The sequence below is a fragment of the Chrysoperla carnea genome, chromosome X (genome assembly GCF_905475395.1).
Source record: "Chrysoperla carnea chromosome X, inChrCarn1.1, whole genome shotgun sequence".
NCBI lineage: Eukaryota > Metazoa > Arthropoda > Insecta > Neuroptera > Chrysopidae > Chrysoperla > Chrysoperla carnea.
This window is the reverse complement of record NC_058342.1, coordinates 17,755,007-17,782,939: the sequence shown is the minus strand read 5'-3', so window position 1 is coordinate 17,782,939 and position 27,933 is coordinate 17,755,007. Positions and strand designations below refer to the sequence as shown.

Below are 27,933 nucleotides of genomic sequence, written 5' to 3'. Positions count from 1 at the left end.
TGCTATAACTGACGAGAAATGTTTTATGACTTGACTTTTAATAGGACATTTATCCCAGTTCAGAGTCTTATTGCCTCTTTATGGATTAAAATGCTTTCGTAAGCGTCTAAACTATTGTGATGTCTAACAGATTAAATTAACTTGGCAGGTAGAATTTTGTGTTCTGTATTTAAAACATGGTCCGCAATGCAAGATTTCTCGATTAGATGATTCTTGACATCGCTTATATGTTCTTTTTTCGCGGATTGGCATCTGTTGCTTGGTCTAGAAGTCTTGGTTTCTGTACCTACTTGGTTTAAGCATAGATGGACGAAAACTAAATCACCTAGGATTCACAGATGATATTGTCATCTTCAAGGAAAATCCTGAAAAATTAGAGAAAATGATCCAAGACCTAAACAGGGACAGCGAGAAAATAGGGCTTTACATGAATATCAACAAGACCAAGCTTCTGACAAACTCTGATAACCGAGTTATATCAATTAACAACAAACCTCTCGAATACGTGGAAGAGTACATAAACATATATCTGGGACATCTCGTTTAAGGATCAGAGATACATGGAAATCAAAAGGCGAATAGCAAACAGTTAGAAACAATACTGGTCACTCAAAGAAATCATGAAGGCCAATGACCTTAGCATCGGTACAAACGGAAAGTCTACAACACTTGCATTCTATCATGCATCACATACGGCTGTGAAACATGGTCTCTCTCAAAACACTTCCGAGATAAGCTGCAATGCTGTCAAAGAGCGATGGAGAGAAGCATGATAGGCATCAAGAAACAAGACAGGAAACGAAACACCTTTATAATAGCCAAGGCAAGAGCTATGGATGTACTTACGAAGATAGACCAACTAAAATGAAGATGAACAGGCCACATTATAAGGAATACTCAGGAAAAGTGGATCAAAATTGTGACCAAATGGTATCTCAGAGATGGAAAACGAAACGTGGAAGACAATTTAAGACATGGGAATATGAAGCTCACAGCGGGCCCTTTTTGGAGAACGGTTGCCATAGATAGAGCACAATGGAAAATGTTAGAGGAGGCCTTTGCGAAAAGGCACACTGAACGTAGAGATTTCCTCTAAAAGAGGAAAACAAAATACTTCAAAACAGACGGAAGTTCAGGATGGAGAGCTTATTGATTGATTGAATTTACACTAAAATAACCATAATTTTAATTTCCAATAATCTGATTATATGAAACTCAATACCTATACAATATTTTACCAATTAGCTAGCTAATCATCCATTAGACCGGTATTCATGCCACGAAATTTTTAATATGAAACACCGGTTGCTGGACTATGGTTAGTACAGGATGAAACAAAATTTGAAATTTCGAGTGATAAAATTTCAAAATACTGTCCTTTATCTTATCAGTAAAAAAAAATGTTGGATGAAGATAAATTCGTGATTATGTCATTCGAAATTTCATGTTCCTACATGCAGAGTGTCCCAAAAATGGATATTACAGACTTCAAAAATAGCACTGAGAAAAAAAGATATAAGAAAATTTTCGAATGTGGTCCACAAAACCAAAATCTTCATTAAAGATCAAACACATTCGGGCTTTAATTTTTTTCAAGAGTAGCTTTTATAATATAATATTTTCAAAGATTGTTGGGATAGTAGTAACAACTGTGCTAACGTTTTTTGTCACAAGCCGACTTGATAAACTTTCAAAATTACTAGCGAAATTTAATAAAGACAGTGCCAATATGCAAACATATGGACAAATATTTAAGGAAATAATTTTCTTCGAGCTTCATTAAATCTGTTTTGTAAGTAATATCGCAGTCAGATATCATATAAGTTATAATATAACATACGAAAATTAATGCAGACATGTAGTTCAGACACCGCCATTTTCATGGAAAAGCTCTCACGGAATAATAGTGAGCAGCTTACAGTTACTGATAAAACTTTTATTCTACACTTGACTGGGTAACCCGGCGTTTTTGTGATTTACGATCTTCAACAGCCTATTTAATAATGCAATGAGTCTTTTTCGTGGGAAGCTGTGAAGGACGTTTCTAGAAGAATGCAGTTTGTCCGGTTCGTTCAGAATATCCGGAATCAAAGAGAGATGTGGAAAACAAAAACATTACATGGCTTCCATGAAACTGGCTGATATTAAAAGTTTAGTTATGGATGATGTGAAATAACAAGTCAGTCGATATAGAGAGTTCAATGTGGACAAGTCAGTCGATATAGTGGTTCATACAACAGTGCAGTGCGGATTCATCTTTTGGTGTTAACCTGCGAGTGATAGAACTTTCCAATAACATGAAAAGAAGTATTTACTCTAAAAGCTAACAAATCTCAGGTAATTTTGATGCTAGAATGTAGCAAATAAAAATGTGCATAATTTTCAGCCACTTTTACATTTCAAAGTGAAGTGACTTTTTAAAGTGAATGCATATTTTTCAAGATAATGAAGCTAAATTATTTTGAAAATTTGCGTTTCGAAAATCTCCCCATTTTCCCTGAGTTCCCCTTGGCAGCAACCTTGACATGCTTTCTCTTACTACCTATAATCAAATTTTCACCGAGCTCCTCAAAGTAAATAAAGTCACCAATTACCAGTCAGTCAACCATGAGACTAACAACCTGGACTAATATATTCAGAAGAGTGATGACAGCTGCATTTTGTGTGAGAGATTCCACTGTAATCACAATAAAAATATTCTGATAGCGTGTTTATATTTTGTCTTTTATATATATTTGGTGAAAGTATAAGGAACTTTTCCTTTGTTATTATTAAAACAGATAGAGGAATCTTTTTTAGTCATATTTCCCCCGAAAATATAGACCAATGCACTGTATTAAGGAAAAGGTGGGGTGTATTATCAATTCGTTTCATGATCACCAAATACAATTCATGGGTGGCTCCCTTTACTTTTTTATCAATAAAAATTAATTCGTAATAGGTAAGTTATGCTGTCACCAGTGTCACCGATAGCAGCGATCCGATTTTATTCGAATATTAGGTATTTTATCACTTAACTAGTCAAATTGACGTATTAATTTCATCTTTTACGATATTTTTAAAAGCATTTTATTAAATTTTCGCGATACGAATATTTTCTTTGTCAGTGTTCATTAGTTTTATTCTTAACTTTATTTAAATTCAAATATAAATTTGTTGGAAACTTGACTAGTCACGTGACGGCCGAACTACTTGAAGGGAGCAAAAGAATTAATATTAAAAAAATCCCCTTGCGAAATTATATATTGAGATTTATAAATATAGCTTTAGTGATGGAGCTCTGCTGCTCATGAGTTATTTCTTTAACAAAAGTTTATTGTAAACTAACTAGTACTCTGATTCTGGTAGTCTGTAGTCCGCAGTACACTGTTTGAGAGAGTGTAACTAAAGAACGTCACCACTAACGCTAATGTGTGACAAATGGCTTGAACTTTTTAGTAAAACTTTTATATATTTTGGACAAAACACGCAGCAGGAAAGATGTGAGAAAAAAAGAAAGTTATAATAACTATTAGTGTCTATATTTTTCTACATGTAGTTGAGAGAAAGTGTATTTTTCGCACGACAAATAATATACACTGGCAAAATGTAGAAATACAGAATGTTTGAAAATGAGATGGCATTAAACAAGACAATGATGCCGTCACGTAATGACGGGAAGATATAGAAGAAAATATGCATAAAAAGATGACTCATTAAAAGAAATAAATATGGCAATTTATAACATAGTATATTATGTATATACAACGTGTTCTGTTATTGACTGCAGAAACCTAGCTTCCGAAAATAAGCTCATCAAGAGCAACAAAAAAACTCTTTTCCAAATTTGGTTCTGGGGTCTAATTTGGGAGATACGGGTTTGACGAAAATTGATACATTTGTTCATTCACTGACTATCATTCGATAATCAGTAGCCAATGATAATCAGTAGATATTAGTCAGTTTCACTTAATAATGAAAGCTATTTTAAAAAAGTATAAAATTTTTTAGTTGAATTTTTTCAAACTGTCCCACTTTTTATATTTTTATTCCATTATTGTGAGAAAATAAAAATAATTATAAGTAAACAATTTATTATTGGACGTAAACAAACAAACCACTCCAATTGTCGTATGGTTTGTTTGTTTACGTACAATAATCTAATGTTTTTTTTTCAAAAATAATTTAATCCAATTAAATCATTATATAATTTTTAAAAATCCCTTCCTTAGTTGAATATTATTGAATGGAATTTACAAATATCTACTGATTATCATTGGCTACTGGTTATCGAATGATAGTCAGTGAATGAACAAATTTACCAATTTTTGTCATACCCGTATCTCCCAAATTATACCTCAGATCGAAATTTGGAAAAGAGTTCTTTTGTTGCTCTTGGTGAGCATATTTTCGAAAGCTAGGTTTCTGCAGTCAATAACAGAACACGTTGAAATATCATATCATATTGAAATTAACAATTTTCGTTTGAAGCATTTTCCTCGATTAAAATTATTTCTCGAGTTTCGACCACATGTCATCTTAAAAAAACCATCCTGTATATGGTAATGTATATTAAGTGTATATAGAATAGAATATTGGTATCGGAAACGTTCAGTAATTGGAATACTTTTCATCCACTCCCACTTTCCACACCCCTCTCTTCTAATCACTCAAAAATGATATTGTTTGTTTGTATATACATCTAATATAATTCATTATTATGATTTTCGAAGCTATTTCATTCTAGCCTATCTTACGTTTTATGGCTGTGTCTTCTAGTTATTTACTAATTACTTAAAATAATTGACAACCTTACTTTTTGTTTGGGGGGAGGGGGAAGAGTTATAATCTAGATGCGCCCTTGCGTTTCCAATCTTTAGTAACCAAAACTATTTAATACGAACTTACAAAGTACATACTGTGTCCAAAAAATAAGGTGAAACTTGAATTTAAACTGCGCGCGTTTGTTGTGCATTATAAATTCCTTCCGCCCGACCAAACAGATAACAAGGAATATTATTTGAATGTTATGCGTCATTTGCGTAACGCTATCCGCCTAAAAGGGTCGGAATTGTGGAAAGACCATTCATGGTTTTTACACCACGATAATCCACCATCCATACATACTGCACTGATAATTCGTGATCATTTCGTCAAAAACTCAACCTATATCGATCCGCACCGACACTGTTTTGACACGATAGAGAAGATTCAAGCCGCAGCGAAGACGGAACTGAAAGCAATCCAGGAAAGTGACTACAACCAGTATTTCGAAGATTGGAAAATCCGTTGGCATAAGTGCCTTGCATCGGGAGGGGATTACTTTGAAGGGGGTGAATTTGATTTGGAAGAATAAATAATGAATTTTCAAAATAAATAAAATGTCACCTTATTTTTTGGGCACAGTATATGTCACACTTTCTTGGAACACTCTGCATGACGTGTATATACACAATATAGTGGAAAAACACATTTATTAAATATCTTGGGAAATGATAGTGGCCGTTTTTACAAATTTAACAGCAATAATGTTATAAGATTATGTTATTAAATTGACTTTTCATCCCAATCACAAATAATTCAATTTCCTTTTAATGGTATTCGATAAATTTTGATATTCTTTTGTTTTTTTTTTTCTCTGTGTGTTTTTTTTCCTTCTCTTAAACATTTAAGTGTTTTTTTTCTTTTAAATTAAATTAAAATAAATCTAGAAGAATGGAAAAGTGACCCTTATTGATAATCTCTGTGATGTCATTTGTTTATAGTTTATGGTTAATTAGTTGTAATGGGCCGTAAATTACTTCTTTCATTACATTGTAAAAAAAAATTACTAGTTGTGAGAAAATGCTCATATTCGTTGAGTGCGTAGTCATGGTAAGGACAATCAAAACGATGCCAGCGCTTCCAGTGAAAAATTTTGGCGATAACGGATGCTCTTATGACTAAATTGAAATTCTTTACATGTTAATATTATGGAAAATGTCAACTAAAAATTATTGAAAAACACTAATTAATTAAAATTAATGCATTAAAAATTGTGAAAACTTCCCTCCCCCTTTCGGGGGTGTAAAAAAGATAATATCTTTGCAAATTAATACTTTTAAGGACGTATAAGGGAATTTTTGGGGTCGCTGTTCACGAGTTTTCAGTCAAAATGATTAATTTGTTACTCCCCTCCCCTCTTTTATCCTACATAAGTGGACTCATAAATAAATATAATTTTTTTTTGTTGCAAATTAAAATATTTTTTGCTAATTAACATTTTTAAATGACGTATAAAAGGGCTTAACACCTAATAATGGCGGTTAAAACTGTTTATAGGGTCGCTGATCCCGAATTTTTAGTCAAAATTTGTAAATTACTACCCCTTTCCTCTTAAATCCCAAATAAGTAGACTACAAAATAAATAAAACCATTTTTTTGAAAATTTAAACCTTTTTAAAATTTTCTATGCAGTGTCATTTCATACCATTTAAAAAATTGCAGAAAATGCATCGCTGTTCTCGAATTTATGCACTTCGATCATAAATTCGAGAACAGCGACTTTAAAAACTCTCTTACATGCATTAAAACGGTCTTAATTTTCATAAAAAAGAGTATCTTTTATTTCTGGGTTACTAATGTTAGCTACAAGAGGAGAAGGAGTAACTTTCAAATTTGAAAGTTTGAATTAAAATTACAAGCACCTTTACCAACTGGGTGATATGTGCTCTAGGCGCTTTGTTTTCAATTCTAAAAATAGTTGAGTCATAAAAAAACTAAAATATACGAAATAAAATCCGAAATGTTTCTTGACGGATGCACCCATATGTGCCCCACTTATGATGAGTGCAATTATAATGAAATAGAACTTCATTTCGTGACAACTAACAAATATTTCATAAAAATATAAATTCAAGCTAAGATATAAATACATTTTTATAATATAATTCTTACAAAAAAATAACATAATTAATCCTACCATTTGTGAACTTTTTTTTTATATATATTATTCATAAGACAACAAAAGAGAGAAGTTTTTAATTACAAAAAAATTAAAAACTGTTAACACTTTTTGTCTTATTCCTTATTAATCAAGAAAATTACTGTGTGGGAAATCCTTTTAAATGTGGAGATATTTTTAATTGTCAGTAGTTATTATTGTGTACAGTGAAATGTGTCTCAAAATTTTTTTTTCCTTTTTTCTTTTACTGAATATATATAGGAACATTTTCTTCGATATTACCTTCTTACTTATACTATGTACAACTTTAGGAGTCCCTAAAACCGGAAAAACTGTTCTTCGAAAATACGAGGTTGGTAGCCATAGGCGTCCATATGATCAGATTATTCGGGGAAATAGTAGAAAAAGAAAGACGAAAGACGAAAGACACACTTAGGCTATAGAGCCCATTATGATACCATATATCCTCAATTTCAGAGGCTGAGTGCACCTCTTTCATGCATATACCACGCACTACACCAGCCCATCTCAACTATAAATTAAATTAATTTTGTTGCGACGGCGGGAATCGAACCCGCTACCCTAAGCATTCCGCGGATGGAATCAGTTACGTCTTAAACAAACGGAGCTAATAGGACGGGTTAAATAAACACGTTATACATTTTAAGTAATTATTTATGGATATCAAACAAACAAAAAGTATAAGGAAAACAATAAAAAAAAATAACCATTTTTTAAAATTATAATGAAAATATTAATAAAAAAAATGTTTAAAATAATTTGCCATGCTTTAAAATTATAATAATTAATATTTCGAAACATTTTTGAGTTCTTTGTTCAAATGTGACAATATTGACATGTCAATTTCTTTTGATTTGATCAAATTTTTAGAACAATTCAATATTTCCCAAAAGGGATCGTTTTGACCGATCTTGAAAGAATAGTTTGGTTAAATGATCCCATTGCACTTTTATCAAACAGCTCACATAAAGTATTGACTGTTTTTTTACATTCCATCAACGATTAGTAAAAAACTGGTATATTCATTTGAGTCAATACAGAAAAGACCCGTTAAGTAATGGGGGATCATTTTGTTTATTATAATTTTACACAAAAAATAGGGATCATTTTAGCCTATATTATGAGAATCATTTTACCTGTAACAACATATTTGAATATCGTCATAAAAACTGACCTTAAAATTTATTATACACCTATGAAAATGTGTTATAATATTATTAAATTTCAACAAAAGCAAAGAGTAAAACAGCCAGCTGTCAAAAACTAATACAAAACTAATACATTTTACGTTGAAATTTATCTTACCATAAAATATGAGCAGTAAAATTAATTTTTTTGCTACAAAACACAAATTAGCTTATTCATCATCATAAGTCATTGTTGGACGATTAATGTGATCGCGCGATGGCCATCTATCGATAAATATGGTATAAGGCTTTAATGGTTTACTTAATACAACGAGGTATCATTTTACCCTGAGGGATTATAAACCACTTTCCACTATTATTACTTAAACCCAAAAAGCGTCTTGTTTTATATGTAAAAAACCGAAATATAAATTACTAAAAATTTTTGTAAAAATGGTTACAAGTACCACATTCATGAAGAAAAATGTAAAAAAATTCTAAATAAAAAGTTAATTTTCCGAATAATTTTTAATTAAGATATCTAGCAAAACCAATTTTCTAAGTCACAATAATTTCCATGCATCTTTATTTTGTAGCAACATAAATGTAAGGAAAACTTAATTGAATTGAAAACTTCAATGAAATGTGTAATAAAATTAAAACTATTATTTGTGAAAATGGTTATATCATAATGTGTGTAGTTGGTTGTTAGAAAATAACAAATATCTATAAAATAAATATGAAAATTATTCAAATTGATGTAAATAACATTTCGAATTCGACATAGTTTTCGACAAAGGTATAAATATATTAAATTGGTTTAGTATTAAATTAGCCAATCTATTGAATGTCTAGGTTAGGTTAGGTTATATTGGCTGTCCACGAAGGACACACTTAGGCTATAGAGCCCATTGTGATACCATATATGTGTCAGCTTTTCCGCTGATAATTTCATTTATCAGCTTCTCAATTCAGAGGCTGAGTGCACCTCCTTCATACATATACCATGCAATTCACCAGCCCATCACAACTATTAACGAAATTAATTTTGTTGCGACGGCGGGAATCAAACCCGTTTCCCCTTAGCATACCGCGGACGGAAGTGGTTACGCCTTAACCAACTGAGCTAATAGGGTGAGTGAAAGTCTATATGGTTAACCTTTTTCTTTAAAAAACAATTTTGAACTCTTTTAAGTCGAATTTAGAAATGATACGTTACATCAAGTTTTCCAGAGATGTTAATATAAAAATGCAAAAATTGTCTGTGCTTTTTTTTGATTTTTTATATTCATAAAAAAGTATTTTCGTTTCAAAAAATTTTCACTTTTTTACTCAGAAATCCGTTGAAGAGTAGGTACAACTTATCTATTCTATAAGTGCTTCAGACTTAATAATAAACAATAAAAAATACCTGCTCCAAGTGCTTCTTTTTACTCTTAAAAGTTCAAAGGAGAAACGCGCTAACAAGTGAGTCGTGAGGATTATGAGAAATACAATGAGCAATAGTGTAGTACATCCAAGTCAAACAGACTAGTTCAGGGATGACGAATCAATGGCACACGAAACAATATTTTGAGCACGCCACCGGTCACAAAGTTTACTATGAATTATAATATTACGAACGAACGGGAGTGACCTTACGAACTAACGCTCGTTTGTTACTTTAGTTACATCGTGGGCCACAATTGGCATTTTGAAGCAAATCACAAATTCATGAAGCAAAAAAGCCAACTAGATAAAAAAAATTAATTACGAGTGCAATGAAAGACTGAAATAAACAATCGGCGTCTATAAATAATATGTTGGCAAAAATTTTCATAAGAGCGCGCTAAGTTACTAGCCCGCAAATTTCATTGCTCGGCATTGTACACCTTTTCAAGAACGAGATTTTTTTAAGGTTGCGTGGTATGCATGCGTACCCTCATTTTTTGATGATTTCGATAATAAAGATAAAATAATTCAACCCAACAAAGATACTCCTCTATCTATACACACAATAAATAAAAAAAACTGGCCGGAAATTTAACAGATCAACAAAAAATTTTCATGAACTCCGCTTATTTTATATCGCTATCCCTGACGAAAGTTCTAACGACGGCAACGTTTGGCTGGTTTTGCTCGATATTGAGAATAGAAACGATTTTAAGGAAGGAAGGTACCTCAATCTATCGGGCACTTTTTTTTTTTTAAATGTTCAGGAAGGTTTATGTGTCAAAATTTACATCTAACTTGTTGACGTTAGACAGTTTGGCCATTGCTATGGGACAAATAGGCTGATTAGTAGAATCAATTTCTGAGGTGATTTTTGAAAAAACTTTGAAAATATTCAACAAAATGTATAGTCTTGAGTATACTTTTTCGATCCATGCATTTTGTTGGATAGTTTCAGAATATTGCAGTGTTGGACCAGCGGTGGTTGAATAACCCCAGGAGGGGGGGGGGTATATCCACATTCTAACTGCGGAATCGTTTTCAGTTACCCCAACAACCTTCGGATATACTTTTTTGGTTCATTTTGTTGAATATTTACAGAATATTGTTATTTTGGACCAGCGGGGCGAATTACCGCTAGACGGGAGGGATTGTATTGAAGTTTACTACATACATATTTAATTACTTCGTTCTTATCCAAGCGACGACAATGGGATCAATTCTACCGATCCCCATTAAATTTTTTTTTTTTAATTGTTCACACTGCCGCTGCCTGGATTCGGACCCGCAACCTAAGTCTAAATCGACGAACAGTCAAAGTCTAACGCCTTAGACCGCTCGGCCATTTAGCCTCGACTTCTTTTACTAAAAACTAGCCATTAGATAATTTACCAAATTTCTGTGTGCTTGCATCCATATATACATATGAATTGTAATAATATTGTCGTATCAAGTGTTTTAAGTAATATAAAATAATATATACGTTATATGTTTGTTACCTACCTTGTACGAGCCGAGGTTCTTAACAGAGCAGGCGAGTTTCACATTACGTCCTGCCGGAACTGTGATATTCTCAATGACGTCGGTAAACATTGGATCTTCCGCTACGGCTATATATTCATATAAAACAAAAAATCAACAATTAGTACAATTTTACATTAGCTAATTAATTTTCATATAGTTTATATGTTTGTATGGAAGTTTTCTTTATATTACACAGGGTGGTTCTTATTTTAGTGACCGCATTTGCAAAAGTACTTTGGCTATTATAATCAAAATTCTCATATTTATTATTGGAACTATGTTTCTTATCGCACGTTATTACTTGTTTGCTGGTTGTGAGGTAAAACCAAAAAAAAGTGCAACAAATAAAAACGACAAATAAAAACGACCCCAAAATCTGACATGTTGGTTACCTAAGAAAGTAAAACTTTTTTAATTGATTCAACTTGCCATGAATTTTGAGAATATACAAAAATATTTTACAATCTGTCAATTTGTATTTATTGTACAAAATTTATGTTTTTCATTCAAACAAAAAATGAATTGTGAGTTATCAGATGTAAAACAAAATAGAGATAATTTAAAGTAAGAGCAAGGAAATTTTATGTTGTGTCATCCTGATCAAACAAATTATGAGAAATATTAAAATTAATTCAAAAAATGAGTTAAACTAGCTTTAATATTAAATTTTGGCACAAAAAAGTATTTGACTTCTTAAATTAAAACATTAAATTTTCAGAATTACGAATGCACGGCTATGCAAACAGTATCGTGCATAAAAAAAAAAATAATTATAAAATTACCAACGCACAAAAATGCTAAAAGTATCGAAAAAAAAAAACAGAAACTAATTACACTAAACCTGAACGGTAGTGATCACAAAGCTAATATTTATAATTTATTACTAATACAGGTATTTGTATTTTTTAATAATTTTTATCCTGTTGTATATTTTCATTTATTTTTTTTTATAATTGTGTTTTTTTGATAGAAAATCGACTACAAGTCGCGCTGAATATTTAAAAAAATATAGACATAAGAAGAAAGTACAAAATGGTTTTACCAAAATGAACATGCATAATCAATCACTCATTCAAACCAGCAAAAAAATCAAAGCATATCTGAGCAAAAAAGTAAACGAAGACACGCTAGGAGCATAGTTCTCATCGGGTGTCGCACGACATCTCTCGTTTTTTGTGTTTGTTCCCTAAATTTTGTCTACGAATTTAAACGTCTCATTTCATTTTAATAATTGAAATACACGTAATATATGTTTAATTTTTTTTTTTTTTACTTTGCAGTAATCTACTATATCTCTCAATTTACTTGGCTGCATACGTTAAGAAGTTTCACAAAAGAGTGCAGATCAAAAGAGCTAATATAACCCAACCCCATTAAATTTGGGTTTACGCAACTATCCCCGTTCTAATAAAAACATTTTAGGTTCTATTTTAACTTAAATTTTTTTTTTCTGAATTTAAATTTGTATTTTCCGAATTTCATTTTATACTTAATTCAGTCAAATTATGCATGAAAAGAGGGTGAATCTTGCATCAAATCATCTGTTTTTGTTTTTTTTTGTTTTTTTTTGATATGTTGTTTGAAATGTAAAGGCAATGAAAAATTCAAGTTTTCGAGCTCGGGAAACGACTGGATCATGCCAAAAAATAAGAAAAACCTCGACAATTTTGACATTATTTCAGTTTTTGCCGATTTTAAACCGGAAGAACTGGTTTTTCGGCAGAAATTGTAGTATTCATTTTTAAAGCAGGTTAAATTTTCAACAATTGGAGATAAACCGGCTTTTATAGGACCAATAGTTTTGGAGATACAGCTTTTCAAAGATTTTTCGTAAACATCACTGGTTTTCGAAAGTTTCGAAATATTTTCTCCTTCACGGGTAAACAGTGATGTGTACGAAAAAATGTTTCAAACAAAAGCTGTTTAGTTTTTTATAAGACATATTTTTTACATTTAAGCTTTTTTTGATAATTAACCCGTCCTTCCAGGTCACAATCGACAAAAACTGAAATAAGATCAAAAGTTTCTACGTTTTCCCGAGGCCGAAAGATTTCACATTGCCTTTAAATTGCAAACAAAATATCAAAAAAACAAAAATACCAGATTTGATGCAAGGTCCAATGTTTAATTTGATTGATTTAACTCGTTTACAAACATTTTTGTCTTCAATATTTGATATAAAATTTAGCGAAGCGAGCCACAATCGTTTACTAAAATTAAATGATATGTAACACCCTATTAATGGTCCCTTCCATATAAGATAGTGTATGTCTACCAGGTTTACAGACATTCTGAATGGTTAAATGTTTTGATTACTCTCATTTTGTTTTCGATTCGTACCATACCCATATCTCGCAAATTAGGCCTCAGATCGAAACTTGGTAAAGAGCTTTTTAGTTCGTCTTTATTAGTTTATTACGAGAGTGAGTCGTTCTGCAGTTAATAACAGAACACCCTGTATATATATGTATCAAATTGAATATTGTTGAACTTGTTAGTAGGGTGTGTTCTACAGTACAATTCTATTGCAAAATGTATAATATTGTCTGTGAATAAACCATGCAATAATTGTGTATATACAATTTTTTTTTCTCATCAAATTTTTGTATTATTTTCTCTTAAAACATTTATTTATTATACAGAGACTACGTTTTATATTCAATATAAATTATAGTGTACGCCGTACATTATAAATGAGGCATTTATTCATTTTTATTTTTTATATAACATTTGGTAGTAATTTTTTCATCAAATTAGACGATATGTATTCTATATACTAGAGTTTAAAATTACCCGTAATAATTTTTATATATGGAAGTAACGCGGTAATTATTTGGTGCAGAAATCATAAAATTATTAGTTTCGAAATTTTGATAGGTCATATAGTTATTAGGTGAATTTTTTATTACGGTCTGGATTGAAAAAATCCTGTAAATGATTCCAAACAAACTTCTATCCGCATTTTACATCTCCATAAAAAAAATGTATTCTTTGGAGTTTACTCCTTAAGAATCGATTTTACATCTAAGTCACCCGGTAAGAAATATATCAGAAGAGTAAAAATCAATAACCTGACGGACACAGCACACTATACAAAACTTAAAGAGAAACCTCCAGTCGTGCGTCGGAGCTGACACATACATTTTTTTTCTCGGTCTTAGCTTAGATGCGATTTCGTTTGCCTCGTTTGCCTTCGTTTGTATATTCCAAAGTAAGGAAAATTTTTTTTGCGGGTTCTAATAAATTTAAATATAAAAAATTTTGTAATAAAAAAAAAAAAATTTTTTGATCCTTTTCTAAATTGCTTAAATTATCGGATGTGGATGGTATGATATTATGATTAATTAAGCTTCTACTCAAAGTTCCATACAAATTTTCAATCTTCTATCTTCTGAAAACTAAGCATGGGAAAATCACCCATCATTTACGTTGAAAATGTCTGTAAACTAAATTTTACATTTTATTGTCTTGAGATTTCCAGACCTTTTCTCCGAAATTATAAGGGGAAAGTTTTTGTTTTACTGTGATACGAATAAAAGCGTGAAGAATTATTAAAGGGATTTGGTTTTTTTGAAAAAATCCAATTTCCTCACTTTGACGCTCTTAATATTATCAGATGCAGTGGGTATATAATGAGGCACTATAGACCAAAGTTTAAAGCTACCTACTAGTTTTCAACTTTCTATTTCTTATACTTTCTGAAAAATTTTTTGCGCATAGCGGACTGAAATCTACGTACTCTGAAACTAAAACCCAAAAATCTTGACGGAGGCTTACATTTTTATCACAATTTTTTCAATATATCATCATGTTTTGCAAAAATAAGTTAAAACTACAAATGAATATTTTATTTATAAATTTTCTATAACTTAATACAATTGATAAACAGAAATTTTAGTCAGTGGTATTTGGGGTTAAGTTTGATAAAACGTGGCCGTTTCACACAAGATTCACAAAATTACTTAAAAAGTTACATCTATATGAATTCACTATTGATGAACAACATTTCCCCTTGAATTAAAAAATTTATAATATATGTAGGTGTATACGTATAGTCAAAAACCGTTATAACGATATTATAGGGACCTTTCATTTTGGTCGTTGCATCCGACAGTCATTATAAACGATGTGTAGTTCTACACGGTAAGAAATGCATTGTGTTTATTACAGTGCTGGTATAGTTAAGGGACAGACACTCAAAAAGTATCTGATCATATCCTATGTAATATTGCCATGTTATACTCGTGTACTATCGATAAAGCATCTATTGTTTTAAACAGAAAATAACCATAGCTATTGCGTTATTTACAATACTGTCGTATAAATAACGTACCTAATAGCTATGGATATTTCGCCAAAATACCATACTAGCATTGTAATAAGCGTCATGCATTTTTGACCGTGTATCTGGAATAATTTTCTTATGAGAGAAGTTTCACTAGAACTTAATTGAGTGACACTGCTTCTAACAATCATCCTTCGCTGAGGAAACATGAAAGTCGCGGAATCCGCGAACCTCCGAGCTGCCGCTCAGATATTTCTGTATTTATTGCCTCATTGCTGATACGGTTCAAAATAAAGGGAATACGATTCAAAATTTAGACGATAATGTTCCAAATAGTAACAGGTTTTATACAAAAGTTTTTTTAAATTTTAAATCGTTCTTAGAGAAAATTATCAAAAACTTTTAAAATATGTCGTTTTTTGAAATTTCTCCATAAGAGAAATGTATTTTATATCGATTTTCAATGATTTTTTTTTCTTAAAAATTTGCATGGATACCTAAGCTGAAATTTTAACCACATATTCTTTGAGTAAAAGTCTATCGATACAAAATTTTGAGCCTTAATCAATCATTATTGTCATGCTCATATACATTCTTAAAACTTAAAAATATGTCATTCAATCAAAAGAAAATTCGCTGCGAAAAAAATGGAAACTACGCTTTAGCCAAAATTTTCAAGGGCAATAGAAGATATTCGCCTGCGCCCATGACTTTGACTTATAATTATCGATAGATGTTTTTTTTTTTTTCGATTAAATGCAATAATGACATATTTTTAAATCGCAAAAACCTCCAAAAGCTAAGTTTTTTCGAAAAAATTGTACGTACAAAAATTGTTAGTTCGTTTCATGAGGGTCCACCGTCTAATTTAAAGTGTTATTCTATCCCTTAGGTAACCCGAAGAACTAGGTGCAATATAATGTCAGAACAATTTGTACCCCATCTAAATTTTGCCTAAGATATATTTTGATTTGTTAACTACAAAACGAGATATTTAGTTGTATAGATTAAAATGACCCATCCTGTATATTGGTCGTTAATGATAACTGATATGTCGTTATATACGATATTGATTTAAATTGTATATTCACATATAATTAAAAGCAGCTATAACGAAATCGGTTTATGAATATGGCAGCTATAACAACATTGATTATAATAATATAACGGCTCTAACGACCGACGCATGAACTTACATCCTATTTTTACTTTAACAAACATGTTTCATTAAAAACAACATCTTAATTACTATTATATACTTTATTTTAAGTTTTATTAACTCATATATCGGACCTCATTTACAACGGAGGACCTTATTAACTCATAAATAGGTTTTAGCAAACAATTTTCATCTAAATTAGTCAGCATTAGTCCAACATGTGTTCGTGTCAGGCCCGTGCGCAAGGGAGGGGTTTAGGAGGTCAAAACCCCTAAAATTGGGAATCAGCCCACATAAATTTTGAATAAACAATATAGTCCTGTAAATGCACCCATTTATGAGACCCGTTTTCAATGATATAAACAAATCAGATATCCATGCATATTTTGAATTCGCTGCATTTCTTTTTTTGAGCTCGGTACAGTCTTTGTGTCGAATACTTCAAACAGAAAACCTGGATCTTGGCGAGGCTGCGAAACATATTTTGATTAAAAGAAAAACCTTGACCGATGTCTACGATGAATACGACATAGAAGTGCGAAAGCCAAGACTGTTTTAGTTGAAAACTATAGATCGAATTTTGATTATAGATCGTCTTTTTCTCATTAAATGAAAAATTTTGATGAAAGCTCTTGCTCGACTTTCGGAACTAGAATATTCAATTTTGCACGATGATTTCCGAGACTTCAACTTCAACTTTGTTAAGTTCAAAATTCACTCGATATTTGCAATAAAGATGCGTTTCCGAATGTCTACTAAACGCTTCGCGTTCTGGCAATTTTGCCTGTAACAACAGGGACGAATGAACGCTCTTTTTCAACCTTGTGCCGTCTCAAAACATATCTTAGATCGACAATATCTGAAGATCGGCTAAACAGTTTAGTTCTCATTTAATATACATCGCGGTGAAGAGGTCGATGCTCATAGAATTTTGGAAAAGTCACAGAATTAATTTATTGAAAAACATTGAATATCATATTTTGGCCTAATTAAATGTTCTCTTACTCGAAAAAAGAATTTCTTGTTTTTATTGACTTTGTGACCTAACATGGTGAACTAAAGTTGGAACCCCTCTTTTGAATTATTTCTGCGCACGAGTCTAGTGCGTTTTCACATACTTTCATTTTAACATAACAGGTACATATTACATTTAACGACTATTCGCGTGTGTGAGTTTTATTGGAGGCGTTTCCATGGTAACGATACACTATTTTAATTATAGAATTGTATGGATGCATATATAATTGTATGGATTTCATTTATGACTTAAATTGAAAATTTAATATTATTGTCTCAAAAATTTAAATAAATAATTATGATAATTTACATTTGAAAAGTAATATTTGTGCAATTTGATTTCTTATTTTCACAATTTTTTATGCATTAAGTTTAATTAATTATTGTTTTTCAATAATTTTAATTTGACATTTTTTATAATATTAACATGTAAGGAGTTGCAAATTGGTCATAACAGCCTCATTTAACGCCAAAATGGAAGCACTGGAAGCGCTGGCATGGATTTTATTGTCCCTACCGTGACTACGCACACAACGAATAGATTATAACGATGAAACTTGTTTCTCGCTTCAATTTCGTTATAACTAATTTGGACTGTAGATATTTGAAAATTAATATGTCCAATATATATTATAATATTATTAATAATATATAAATTATAGTATATATATAATTATATTAATGATGTCAAACTTATTATATATTATATTAGTGACAAATATATGTATGTACATAAACTTAGATTATATAAATAATTAGTTTATCAAAATTTAGTTTCAATTTGTAGAACAAATCAATTTTCAATGTAATACATATCAAACTATACATTTCATATCTAGGGTGGCCCATCAACATTTTTGGGTCTACTTAATTCATAAAAAGACTGTTATCTAAAATTTTGATAGTGAGTCAAATCAATATCCTTGTCTTATTCGTTGTGTGCGTAGTCATGGTAGGGACAATAAAATCGATGCCAGCGCTTTCAGTGAAAAATTTTGGCGTTAACGGAGGCTGTTATGACTAACTTGCAATTCTTTACATGTAAATGTTATAGTGAATGTCAAATTAAAATGATTGAAAAATTAAAATTCATAATATTATACAATCCTTGCATATTCCCTTATTCGTTGTGTGTGTAGTTATGGTAGGGACTATAAAATAGATGCCAGCGCTTAAAGTGGATATTTTGGCCATAAAGGAGGCTGTTATGACTAATTTGCAATTCTTTACATGTAAATGTTATAGTGAATGTCAAATTAAAATGATTGAAAAACACTAATTAATTAAACTTAATGCATTAAAAATTGTGAAAATAAGAAATCAAATTGCACAAATATTATTTTTCACTTGTAAATTATCATAATATTTTATTATAACAAATATGGAGACAATTGTACTATCTACACGGACAAAAGGCTACCGCAGAATATGCTGCCATTTTGATGTCAACTTCAGCCATGAAATACTTGCGAAGTAAGACGAGAGTATGACACAGAATGCCAAAGTGTGAAAGTGTGAATGAGGGCTTTAACCACCGTTATTTGCGGGTAGAAAATATATATGACAACTAGCAGACCCGATCACTCGTTGCTGTGGCTAAGATTCTTGTTATATTGCATTGTAGTAAACTATTCAAGGGGAACAGTATGAGGACATCAGTAATGAAGACCACCATGTTTTTTAGATAGATGTTGCTTGTGGCTTTACCCCTTAATACAATCAAATTATTATTGACGAACGAAGGCGGAAACATTAAAGCTAGTATAAGAATCAATTGGGTTGGGATTAGAAAGGGAAGGACTTTGAACACGATTGATCAAAACTATCGTATGGTTGATGTAACAACACATGGTGGTTATGTTATTAATTTCTAACTTTTATGAAACGTTTGTATTTTTAACATAGCGCCATCTATTGAATACTTACTCAATCCAGACAACAGATATCGCCATCTGTTAGAATCCTTTTTAGCTAACACATAATTGTGATTGTCAAATAATAGAAAAATAATTTGCAATAAAATAATATTGCGCCTATAAATTAAGATATTAGCTATCTTACCTTTCAAGTTGAATCAAATTGCACACGATGTACAAATCAAATTTAAAATCGGTTCAGTAGTTTAGGAGTCCATAGAGGACAAACAACGTGACACGTAATTTTTATATATGACAATATGAACGATTAATTTTCGAATGGGCCACATTTAGTGGGAACATTCCTGTACATATCACATCTATAATATTTCAGAGATAATAGTAATGCATTATATATAATAGAATTGTGTATAATCTCATTATTGTAATTTTCGTATCTACTCTATTGGAAAGATATATTCGTTTTTTTTTTTTGACGATTTTTTAATAGTTTTTTACAAACATTTAATATATTTCTTGGTCTACCTAGTTCTGGAAATAAATAATTTTTTCACATGCAAAACTAGAAATGCACTTTAGTAAAAAAAAAGAGTGTGTGTACTTATGTACACGCGTTAGAAGTTATACTTCTTTGGTGTATGAAAAAAATTTAAAATAACTCAAATGCAGTAGTAATCGACAATAAATATTAAAATCAATCAAAAAGATTTTGTTAAAGATTTGTCAAGTAATCTGTAATATAAATTAAAAAGAGATGATTAAAATTATTCGATTCGATTCACAAAATGATAAAATATTATTATCTAAAGTAATAAATAATAAATAATAAATAATTAAATTTTATTATTATTTGATTATTTGTTAGAAAAATAATAAGTTCTTTAGAAATATATCTATATATTATACTTACAAAATTAACCTCTAATATTTGAAAACACTGTAACTATACACTGTACTGTAACTATATTCAGTGTTGATATATTTTTTTATTATTTCAATTCTGTGGCTAACTTCATCATGTCGTTCGTGCGCGCGCAGCTCACAAATTCACTCTCATCCAAACGCGCCAAAAGAAGTATAACTTCAAAAAGACGTACTATAAATTATTAATTTTATTGTTAAATTTTTATATTGATAGGATTTTATACCTTCGAATTCATTTTACAATCCTTAAGTTTTTTTTATAAATTGACTAATGGGTGATTTCTGATTATGTGAGTGACACTACATTTGTCATATTATGAATGTTATTATTTAAACGGTCTTAGTACGGTTTTATGGTTGATTGTATTTTACGAAATAGGTAAATGCAAGCGTGACTGACACTACTTACAAATGGAAGTTCAGTTCGAGATTGTTTTTAAACTTCAAAATCTTCCTCTATGCAGGATTAATGATTTTAAAATGTATCTGGGATGAAATTAGATAAGGGAAAAATAATTGGAAAATGGTAAAATAAAAAAAAAACATTTGAATCAAATTTATTAGAAAAATAAATCGCGATGAATACTACAGATAAAAACGTGACTGAAACAAACTTCACTTTGGATTGCAAAAAAGTTGTATTTGAAAAGAAACCTTAGCAATTAATATTACAGAACACAAGATAGGAACTTTACAATCAATTTTGTACCATGTATGTGAATATGCCAAGTTATACTAAGTTTAATCCCAAGTTTGTAACGCTTAAAAATATTGATACTATGAACAAAATTTTGGTATAGGTGTTCATCACTTAAATTAGTCCATTTCCGGTTGTCTGTCTGTCTGTCATCACGATTATTCAAATTAAAGTGTGCTGAGGACGTAAAAAGTCAGATCGAGTTTGTAAATGAGCAACATAGGTCAATGGGGTCTTGGGTCCGTAGGACCAATCTTGTAAACCATTAGAGATAGAACAGAAGTTTAAATTTAAAAAATGTTCCTTATAAAAAATAAACAACTTTTGTTTGAAATTTTTTTTCTTAAACATTCTTATTTACCCGTGAGAGCGCAAATTATGCGCAAATTGTATAGTATGTATTATATGGGAATATTAGTTATATATGCTTGACATGTATGTATGTGCAATGTGACTGAGTAATCAACACTGTCTATACATGGTATTTCAACAATTAACTCAATTATTTTTTTTCACTTGTAACCATATAAAAATGTACTAAAATGCTATTTTTGGATATTATTAATAAGAGCAAAAAGTCACTAAAAAAATTTAAAATAATTGAAATTTTAACGTTTTTATTAAACATAAATATGGCAGTTTCAATGAAAAACTTAACATTTACGAAGAAAAAATATTAATTAGGTGCTTAAGATTAGTGATTCGGGAAGGCAATTAACCGGTAATTTACCGGTGAGTTATTTAGTTAATTAAGCTTTAAAATCAATTTTCTGAATGACATAATAAAAAAAAACAATTTTTATTTGCATTAATTCCGCGTTTTTAATTATTTATTTATTGAAAATAATTATTAACGATCGTTTTATCTTCTTATAAAAACATTATCGAAACAATACTTATATTCAAAAAAATATATGTATATATTTATGGTAAAAATATTTTGCGTTTACGTAATAAAAATCATCTGATGTTATTTTTATTATTTAAAATTATCAAGTGAAAAAATGTGTAAAAACACCTTGACTGGATATAAAATGATTTTGGACAATTATTTAAAAAATAAATAAATAAATTAGTTTTTCAAAATAAAACATAAAATAAAAACAAATAGGACTAGATTGTTTTAAACAGTGGGGAATTATATATATTCTTCTTTTAAAAATTTCCAAGGATTCCCACATAATTAAGCCCTTTTCAACCAAATGCAGAATTTTCATACCGCTTCCCGCATTCGTATTCTCTTATTTTGAAATTGCACAGGTCATGTACACCCGAAAGTTTCTTCCGATCTAGTTTGCTTTTATTATTTAATAATAAGTTGAATAATTTTATAGGTGGTTTAAAAGCAGGGGTTATATTATGGGATTTTAAAACATAACCCATTTTTTGTAATATGTTCCTATAAAACGTGATTGAGCTGTATTTCTTCACTGCTGTTTGTTCTTCTAGGATGTATATAGCTTTTTTGGCTATTTTATTTTGTTTATTTTTAATCATTTTTTGAATTAATGATTTGTTGTACCCATTATTGACAGATATTTGTTCAATCACTTTCAGACAATAAACTTATAAGAAATAAAAAATTTAAATAAACCAAAGCCTAAATCTTCAATTTGGAATCATTTCACTGTAGTGTAAGAATATAATACATGGAAAATGTAATTATTGTGGCATTAAATATGTCACAAGTGCAAAGTGAACCTTTTTAATAACGTACAAGTGATTATTGAAATTATTTATTCAATTCAATTTTGAATAATAAAAATAAAATAAGGACCACAAAAATTCATTTAATATTTATAATTTATATATCCCGCGTTATGTTTAATTGCTCCGGTAATACGTTGTAGATATGTTAGATGGCATTAGCAAACTTATTAGTTAATTTTTCGATTAATTAACGTCTATAAAATCGTCGGTAAAATGTGGTAAAATCGCAACCCTACTTAAGATACTAAATGCTAAGAGTACTACATTGTTGGCACCATACTAAAGTATTTTTACCATAAAAAATTCAATTCAAAACTTTTTCATGAATTCATCCTAATCATGTTTTTTTGTTCTTTATTGAGAAAAAATACGAGATTTGGAAGACAAAACTAATGAATATGCATGTCAAAAATTATTTTTAAAGTTATCAAAAAATCTCTTAAAAAAATTAATAAGGAGTTTCTAACCTATATTAAGTTAGCAGACCACTTTTTCAACTTTTCCATACTGGGAATTTGCCGTTTTTATTCGTAAATGATTCGTGAAATTTTTTATTTTTTCACTCAATTATTTTTTGAAAAAACAGGGATGATCCGCTAATTTCATATTAATAATTTCCCAATTTTTTTATATAGGAAATCTACCGTTTTTATTCGTTAATTATTCTTGGAATTTTAAATTTTGCTGGCTTACTTTTCAAGAAAACGAGGGTGGTTTTTCAAGACATACTCACGTTATAACATTTAATTAGCGAAGCAAATCCTGAAACACACCAACTCCTGAAAATTTTTTAATTATAATTTAAGATTTTCATTTTAATTTATTTAAACGTAAATTCTGAAAACCCAAATCATTTTTATCAAAAATTGTTTATCATTATTTATATTTCTGAGAAAAAAACTACAGTTAAAAACACGACTCTTTTCAACAGATAAATTTTTTTATGTCTTTAAACCATTGACATTATAGCTACATAGACTGAGCGTCAAACAATTTTAAGCATCCCAACATCTGAGGTAATTGGTTAAGTCCTATTTTTTCAAAAAGTAATTGGGCAAAAAACTTAAAAATTTCACGAATAATTAACGAATAAAAACGGCAAATTCCCGGTATGGAAAAATTGGAAAACTCGAAAAATGGTCCGCCAACTTAATATAGGTGTGCTTCTAACAAACGAAATAAGATGTTATGAAGGGAAACGTATATATAAAAGTACAAAATTATGTTCTATACTCAATAAAAGTAAGGAACATTTTTTATCACAAAATTTGGCCAATATTTCAGATAGCCTACGAAAAATTTTAGAATTTGAAACCATAGTAGTTCATTTGAAAGTCAGGACTTTTTGAATTTTCAAATTTTTGGATCAGGGGAAAGAACGCCTAAAATATGGGAAAATTCTCTTTTTTGACATATTTTAAAAACGAAAAGTTGGATAGTGTTAAAATTGCTTTACAAAACAGTATATCAGAGCTGAAAAGAAGAAGTTTCAGTTTTTGAATGATATGAGACAAATTTCCGTGCGATAATATTTCCATTTTATTCTGGATTTTAAATCGAGAAGTATCAATTTTGCTTGGAAAGCGAATATCTTGATCCAAAATGCTCTTAAAGAATTTGTTTTATTGCTCATTCCATATATTATAGCTCATATCAAGAAAAATAATCAAACTATCCATTGGTTTCAACAGTTTTTTTGTAAAAAAACGTTTTTAAAATATATATAACATTCGCAGTAAAAATTTCTTATCTTTTCGACCTTTCGTACGCAGCGGCAAGGTGTGAAAAAAAGATTTTAGCAATTGATTTCAAAACTAGAAAGTAAAAATTTTGAAATGAGAAATTGTGATTCAAATTTCGATGATTTTTCGCACAGAGGCAGATGTTTCATTATTACAAAAAAAAAAATAAAATAAAAAATGATATGTGTCAAAATACATTTTAAATTTTTTCTACAAAAATAAAGATCTAAAGAAGCACGGATTCGTCATATTGAATGCTTCATTCAATAAAGCATCGGCCAATAGGATTTGGAACATTGCATTGTTAAATCTTTTTATACCATGTATATATGAAATATACATAGTATATTAAGTTTAGTCCCAAGTACGTAACGCTTAAAAATATTGATGCTACAAAAAAAAAATTGTGTAGGTTTTCATAGAATCATCTAATATCAAGCTAAAATTCTTACAGCTCACTCAGGACGTAAAAAGTGAGGTCGAGTTCGTAAATGAGCAACAAAGGTCAATTTGGTCTTAGGTCCTTTGGACCCATCTTGTAAACCGTTAGAGATTAGAACAAAAGTTTAAATGTTCCTTATCAAAAAATAAACAACTTTTGTTTGAAACATTTTTTTGTAAACATCACTGTTTACTCACGGGGGCATAAATTTTATAGTATGTAATATGTATTAATATGGGATTATCAGTTGTGTATGTGTGACATGTAAGGTATATGTGTAACGTGATAGAGTATTCAAAAATGTCTATCCGTACATGGTATTTCAACAATTAACTCAGTCAATTGTTTGTTTTCACTTGTTAATCCCATATATTAGTAAAAAAATTATTCTCGGACATGATTTTTAGAACTGTTTTTACTTATTTTGACCTAGAAAATACAGACCTAAAATAGCGCTGCGCAATTTTAAAACATATATAAACGCATCTAAATTTACGAAAATGATTACGTATATAATGGGTTTTTAACAAACAAATGCTTCTAGATTTTTCTACAAAACAGAAATTGAATATTGTGAATTAATTATAAAAAATTGTTTGTAAATTAATATTAAAATTTCCAAATAAATATTAAATTATATAAGTTATTAAATATTATTATTATTAAATTATTATTATTTCGTCGAATTTTATATTCGATATTCGATACTTAAAATCTTTTTTTTTCAAAAACAATGTAAAGAGTGATCCAAATTGAGTTTCCTAACTTTAATTAAATGGCTAAAAAAAGATGCCAGCCAAAGTCTATGGACCTTCTGTAGCAGTTTATTCGTTCGAGATAAATTTTCTATGACTTTTCGCAAGTTTCAGGGGGACTACTTCGGTTTCAATTAGGAGGATTTTAGCTTTGAAGTGCTCTATGGTGCAGGTTTGTTGATATATTTGAACAACTTCTGTGTAAATTTCAAGTTTATTCGAGAAATATTCTCGAAGATAAACTTATATATTTAAGGACGTCTGTATACTGGGTGTACACGTCTTTTGAAACTTTAAACGCACTTTTCTCGACACAGCGTTTCAAAGTCGGTGGGTAAGATTTCTCCGCAATGGCTCGACTGATCGGTTTAGAATTTTTACACAAATATTTTCCCTAGGTGTTAACCGATGTAACAATATTTCTGAAAATCATTTCGATAGTTTAGACAACTTGAAGTTTTTTTGAAATTTTTGAAGAATTTGGATTTTTTTTTTTTGGAATCCACCATTTACCAAAAATCAAATTTTTTACTATTCTTTCGATTAATACCTGTATTCATCTATCGATTAAATTTCCTGATTTTTATATTTTTGATCATCCAAACCAGAGATACGGTACTCACCTCCGGACACTTTTTTGGACAACCTCCAAAAGATCACCTACAGAAATTGTACTATATAAAATTTTTGAAATCGAATCATGGGATCTTAAAATTAAAGAAATGTTCTATATGTATAATTTTTTTATATTTATGTAAAAATAAGTTCATAATTAAACGTGACTTTTTGCGCTCTCAACTAGATATAACCCCTTAAGGAAACCCCAAAAAAAGAATACTTACAGTTTCCTCAAAATTTTGCGCAACGATGCCAATTGTTCTCCCTCTAGAACGATTAAATAGTCCATAATATTTCCGTAAAAGTCTATACGAACTTCTTACAGAATTTTTATTTCTGTAACAAGTGTAAAAGTTGAACGTTGTTGAGTTTTGATTAAACGATTCTTATCGTAAATGGAATGTTTCAAACAAACAATTGATGTTTGAAACAAACGAAAGTATTCACAGCATTCTAATTTATTGAGTTCCAAAGATAATAAACTAAAATTGGACCACCCTTTAGTTCGAACTATATGTGATATATGATGTTAGTTTGCACGATAGAGCGGTTTTCGATATATTTGTCATGATATACATAAAAGGCTTTTGTAAGACCTTAGGATTTTTGCTAGAGAATTTTCGAGAAATTTGTCTTCGTCGAGACGAGAAAAAAAAACTCGCCTCGAGAATTTGAGAAATCAATTCCGTGTACTAGTCTAGAGTATCGCATGACAATTAAGCAAACATTGACGGAAAATGATGGTATTTTCTCGTTATCGGGAAACATCGTCCTTAAAGTTAGAAACCGCCTATCAGATGATGCTGTTAACCCTATTGTATTTCTGAAAGCTCATTTTATTAAGAAAAGCTTTGAATTAAAATTTGATTTCATTGCTGATTACTTTTCGGGCTAATGGTTTAGTTTACGTTGTCATACTAAGCTCAAATTAAAATAACATAGTAGCAATTTTTAAAGTTGGTAGTAAAATGTTTGTTTTTGTAAAACAAGTGTTTATAGTCATCCAAATATGTTCTAGTAGGCTTTTGTCCGCTAAGAATAAATCGGTTGGATAAAAGTTTCTAATTATTAATCATGATATGTAGATGCACAAAATTAATTTTTATAAAATGTAAGGATAATTATTATTTAAAAGAAATAGATAATAAATAATATACATCTAGTCACGTGACAAACACCAATCAGATGTACTTTGAAGGTACTAAGTCACGCCATATGATAGGCTATGTAAGCTTACAAATACAAATACATCTACACTTGCAAATACTTGTAATTTGCATATACAAAAATGATTGTATGTCAAGTAATGATGTCAGTCAAGACGCCATGATACTCTAAGTTGTTTTGGAAGTAAATTTGAATTGGTTTTTTTAAACGCAAAATACATAAGGTAAATAGTATTGTTTTTTTTTTTTATTTTAATATATAATACTTTTTTGATGTAAATCAGATACTAATAATGTAACGTTGAAATCAAGTTCTTTGAAAGGCAGTGCATGTCATCAGAAAATTTTAGCCTGGGATTAATGAACTGTAACTAATCAATTGGGTATTAGCAACATTTTTTTTTTTTTTTGCTTTATTAAAAATTATCCATGTCAGAAACAGCCGAAAAAATTTAACAGTTAAATTATAGTTACTATAGAAACAACTAAGATAAAAGCCATTAATGCTTGCCATTC

At 29.9% G+C, this 27,933-nt stretch overlaps 1 protein-coding gene across 1 annotated transcript in view; it reads right to left on the bottom strand.

Annotated features, from left to right (window-relative positions):
* LOC123302983 (protein CEPU-1-like) overlaps positions 1-27,933 on the bottom strand; it is a 376,328-nt gene that overhangs the window by 309,645 nt on the left and 38,750 nt on the right. Inside the window, exon 2 of the mRNA XM_044886078.1 lies at positions 11,005-11,111. Coding sequence (XP_044742013.1) covers positions 11,005-11,094 — 90 coding nt within the window. The 5' untranslated portion in view covers positions 11,095-11,111. The remainder of the gene's footprint in view (positions 1-11,004; positions 11,112-27,933) is intronic.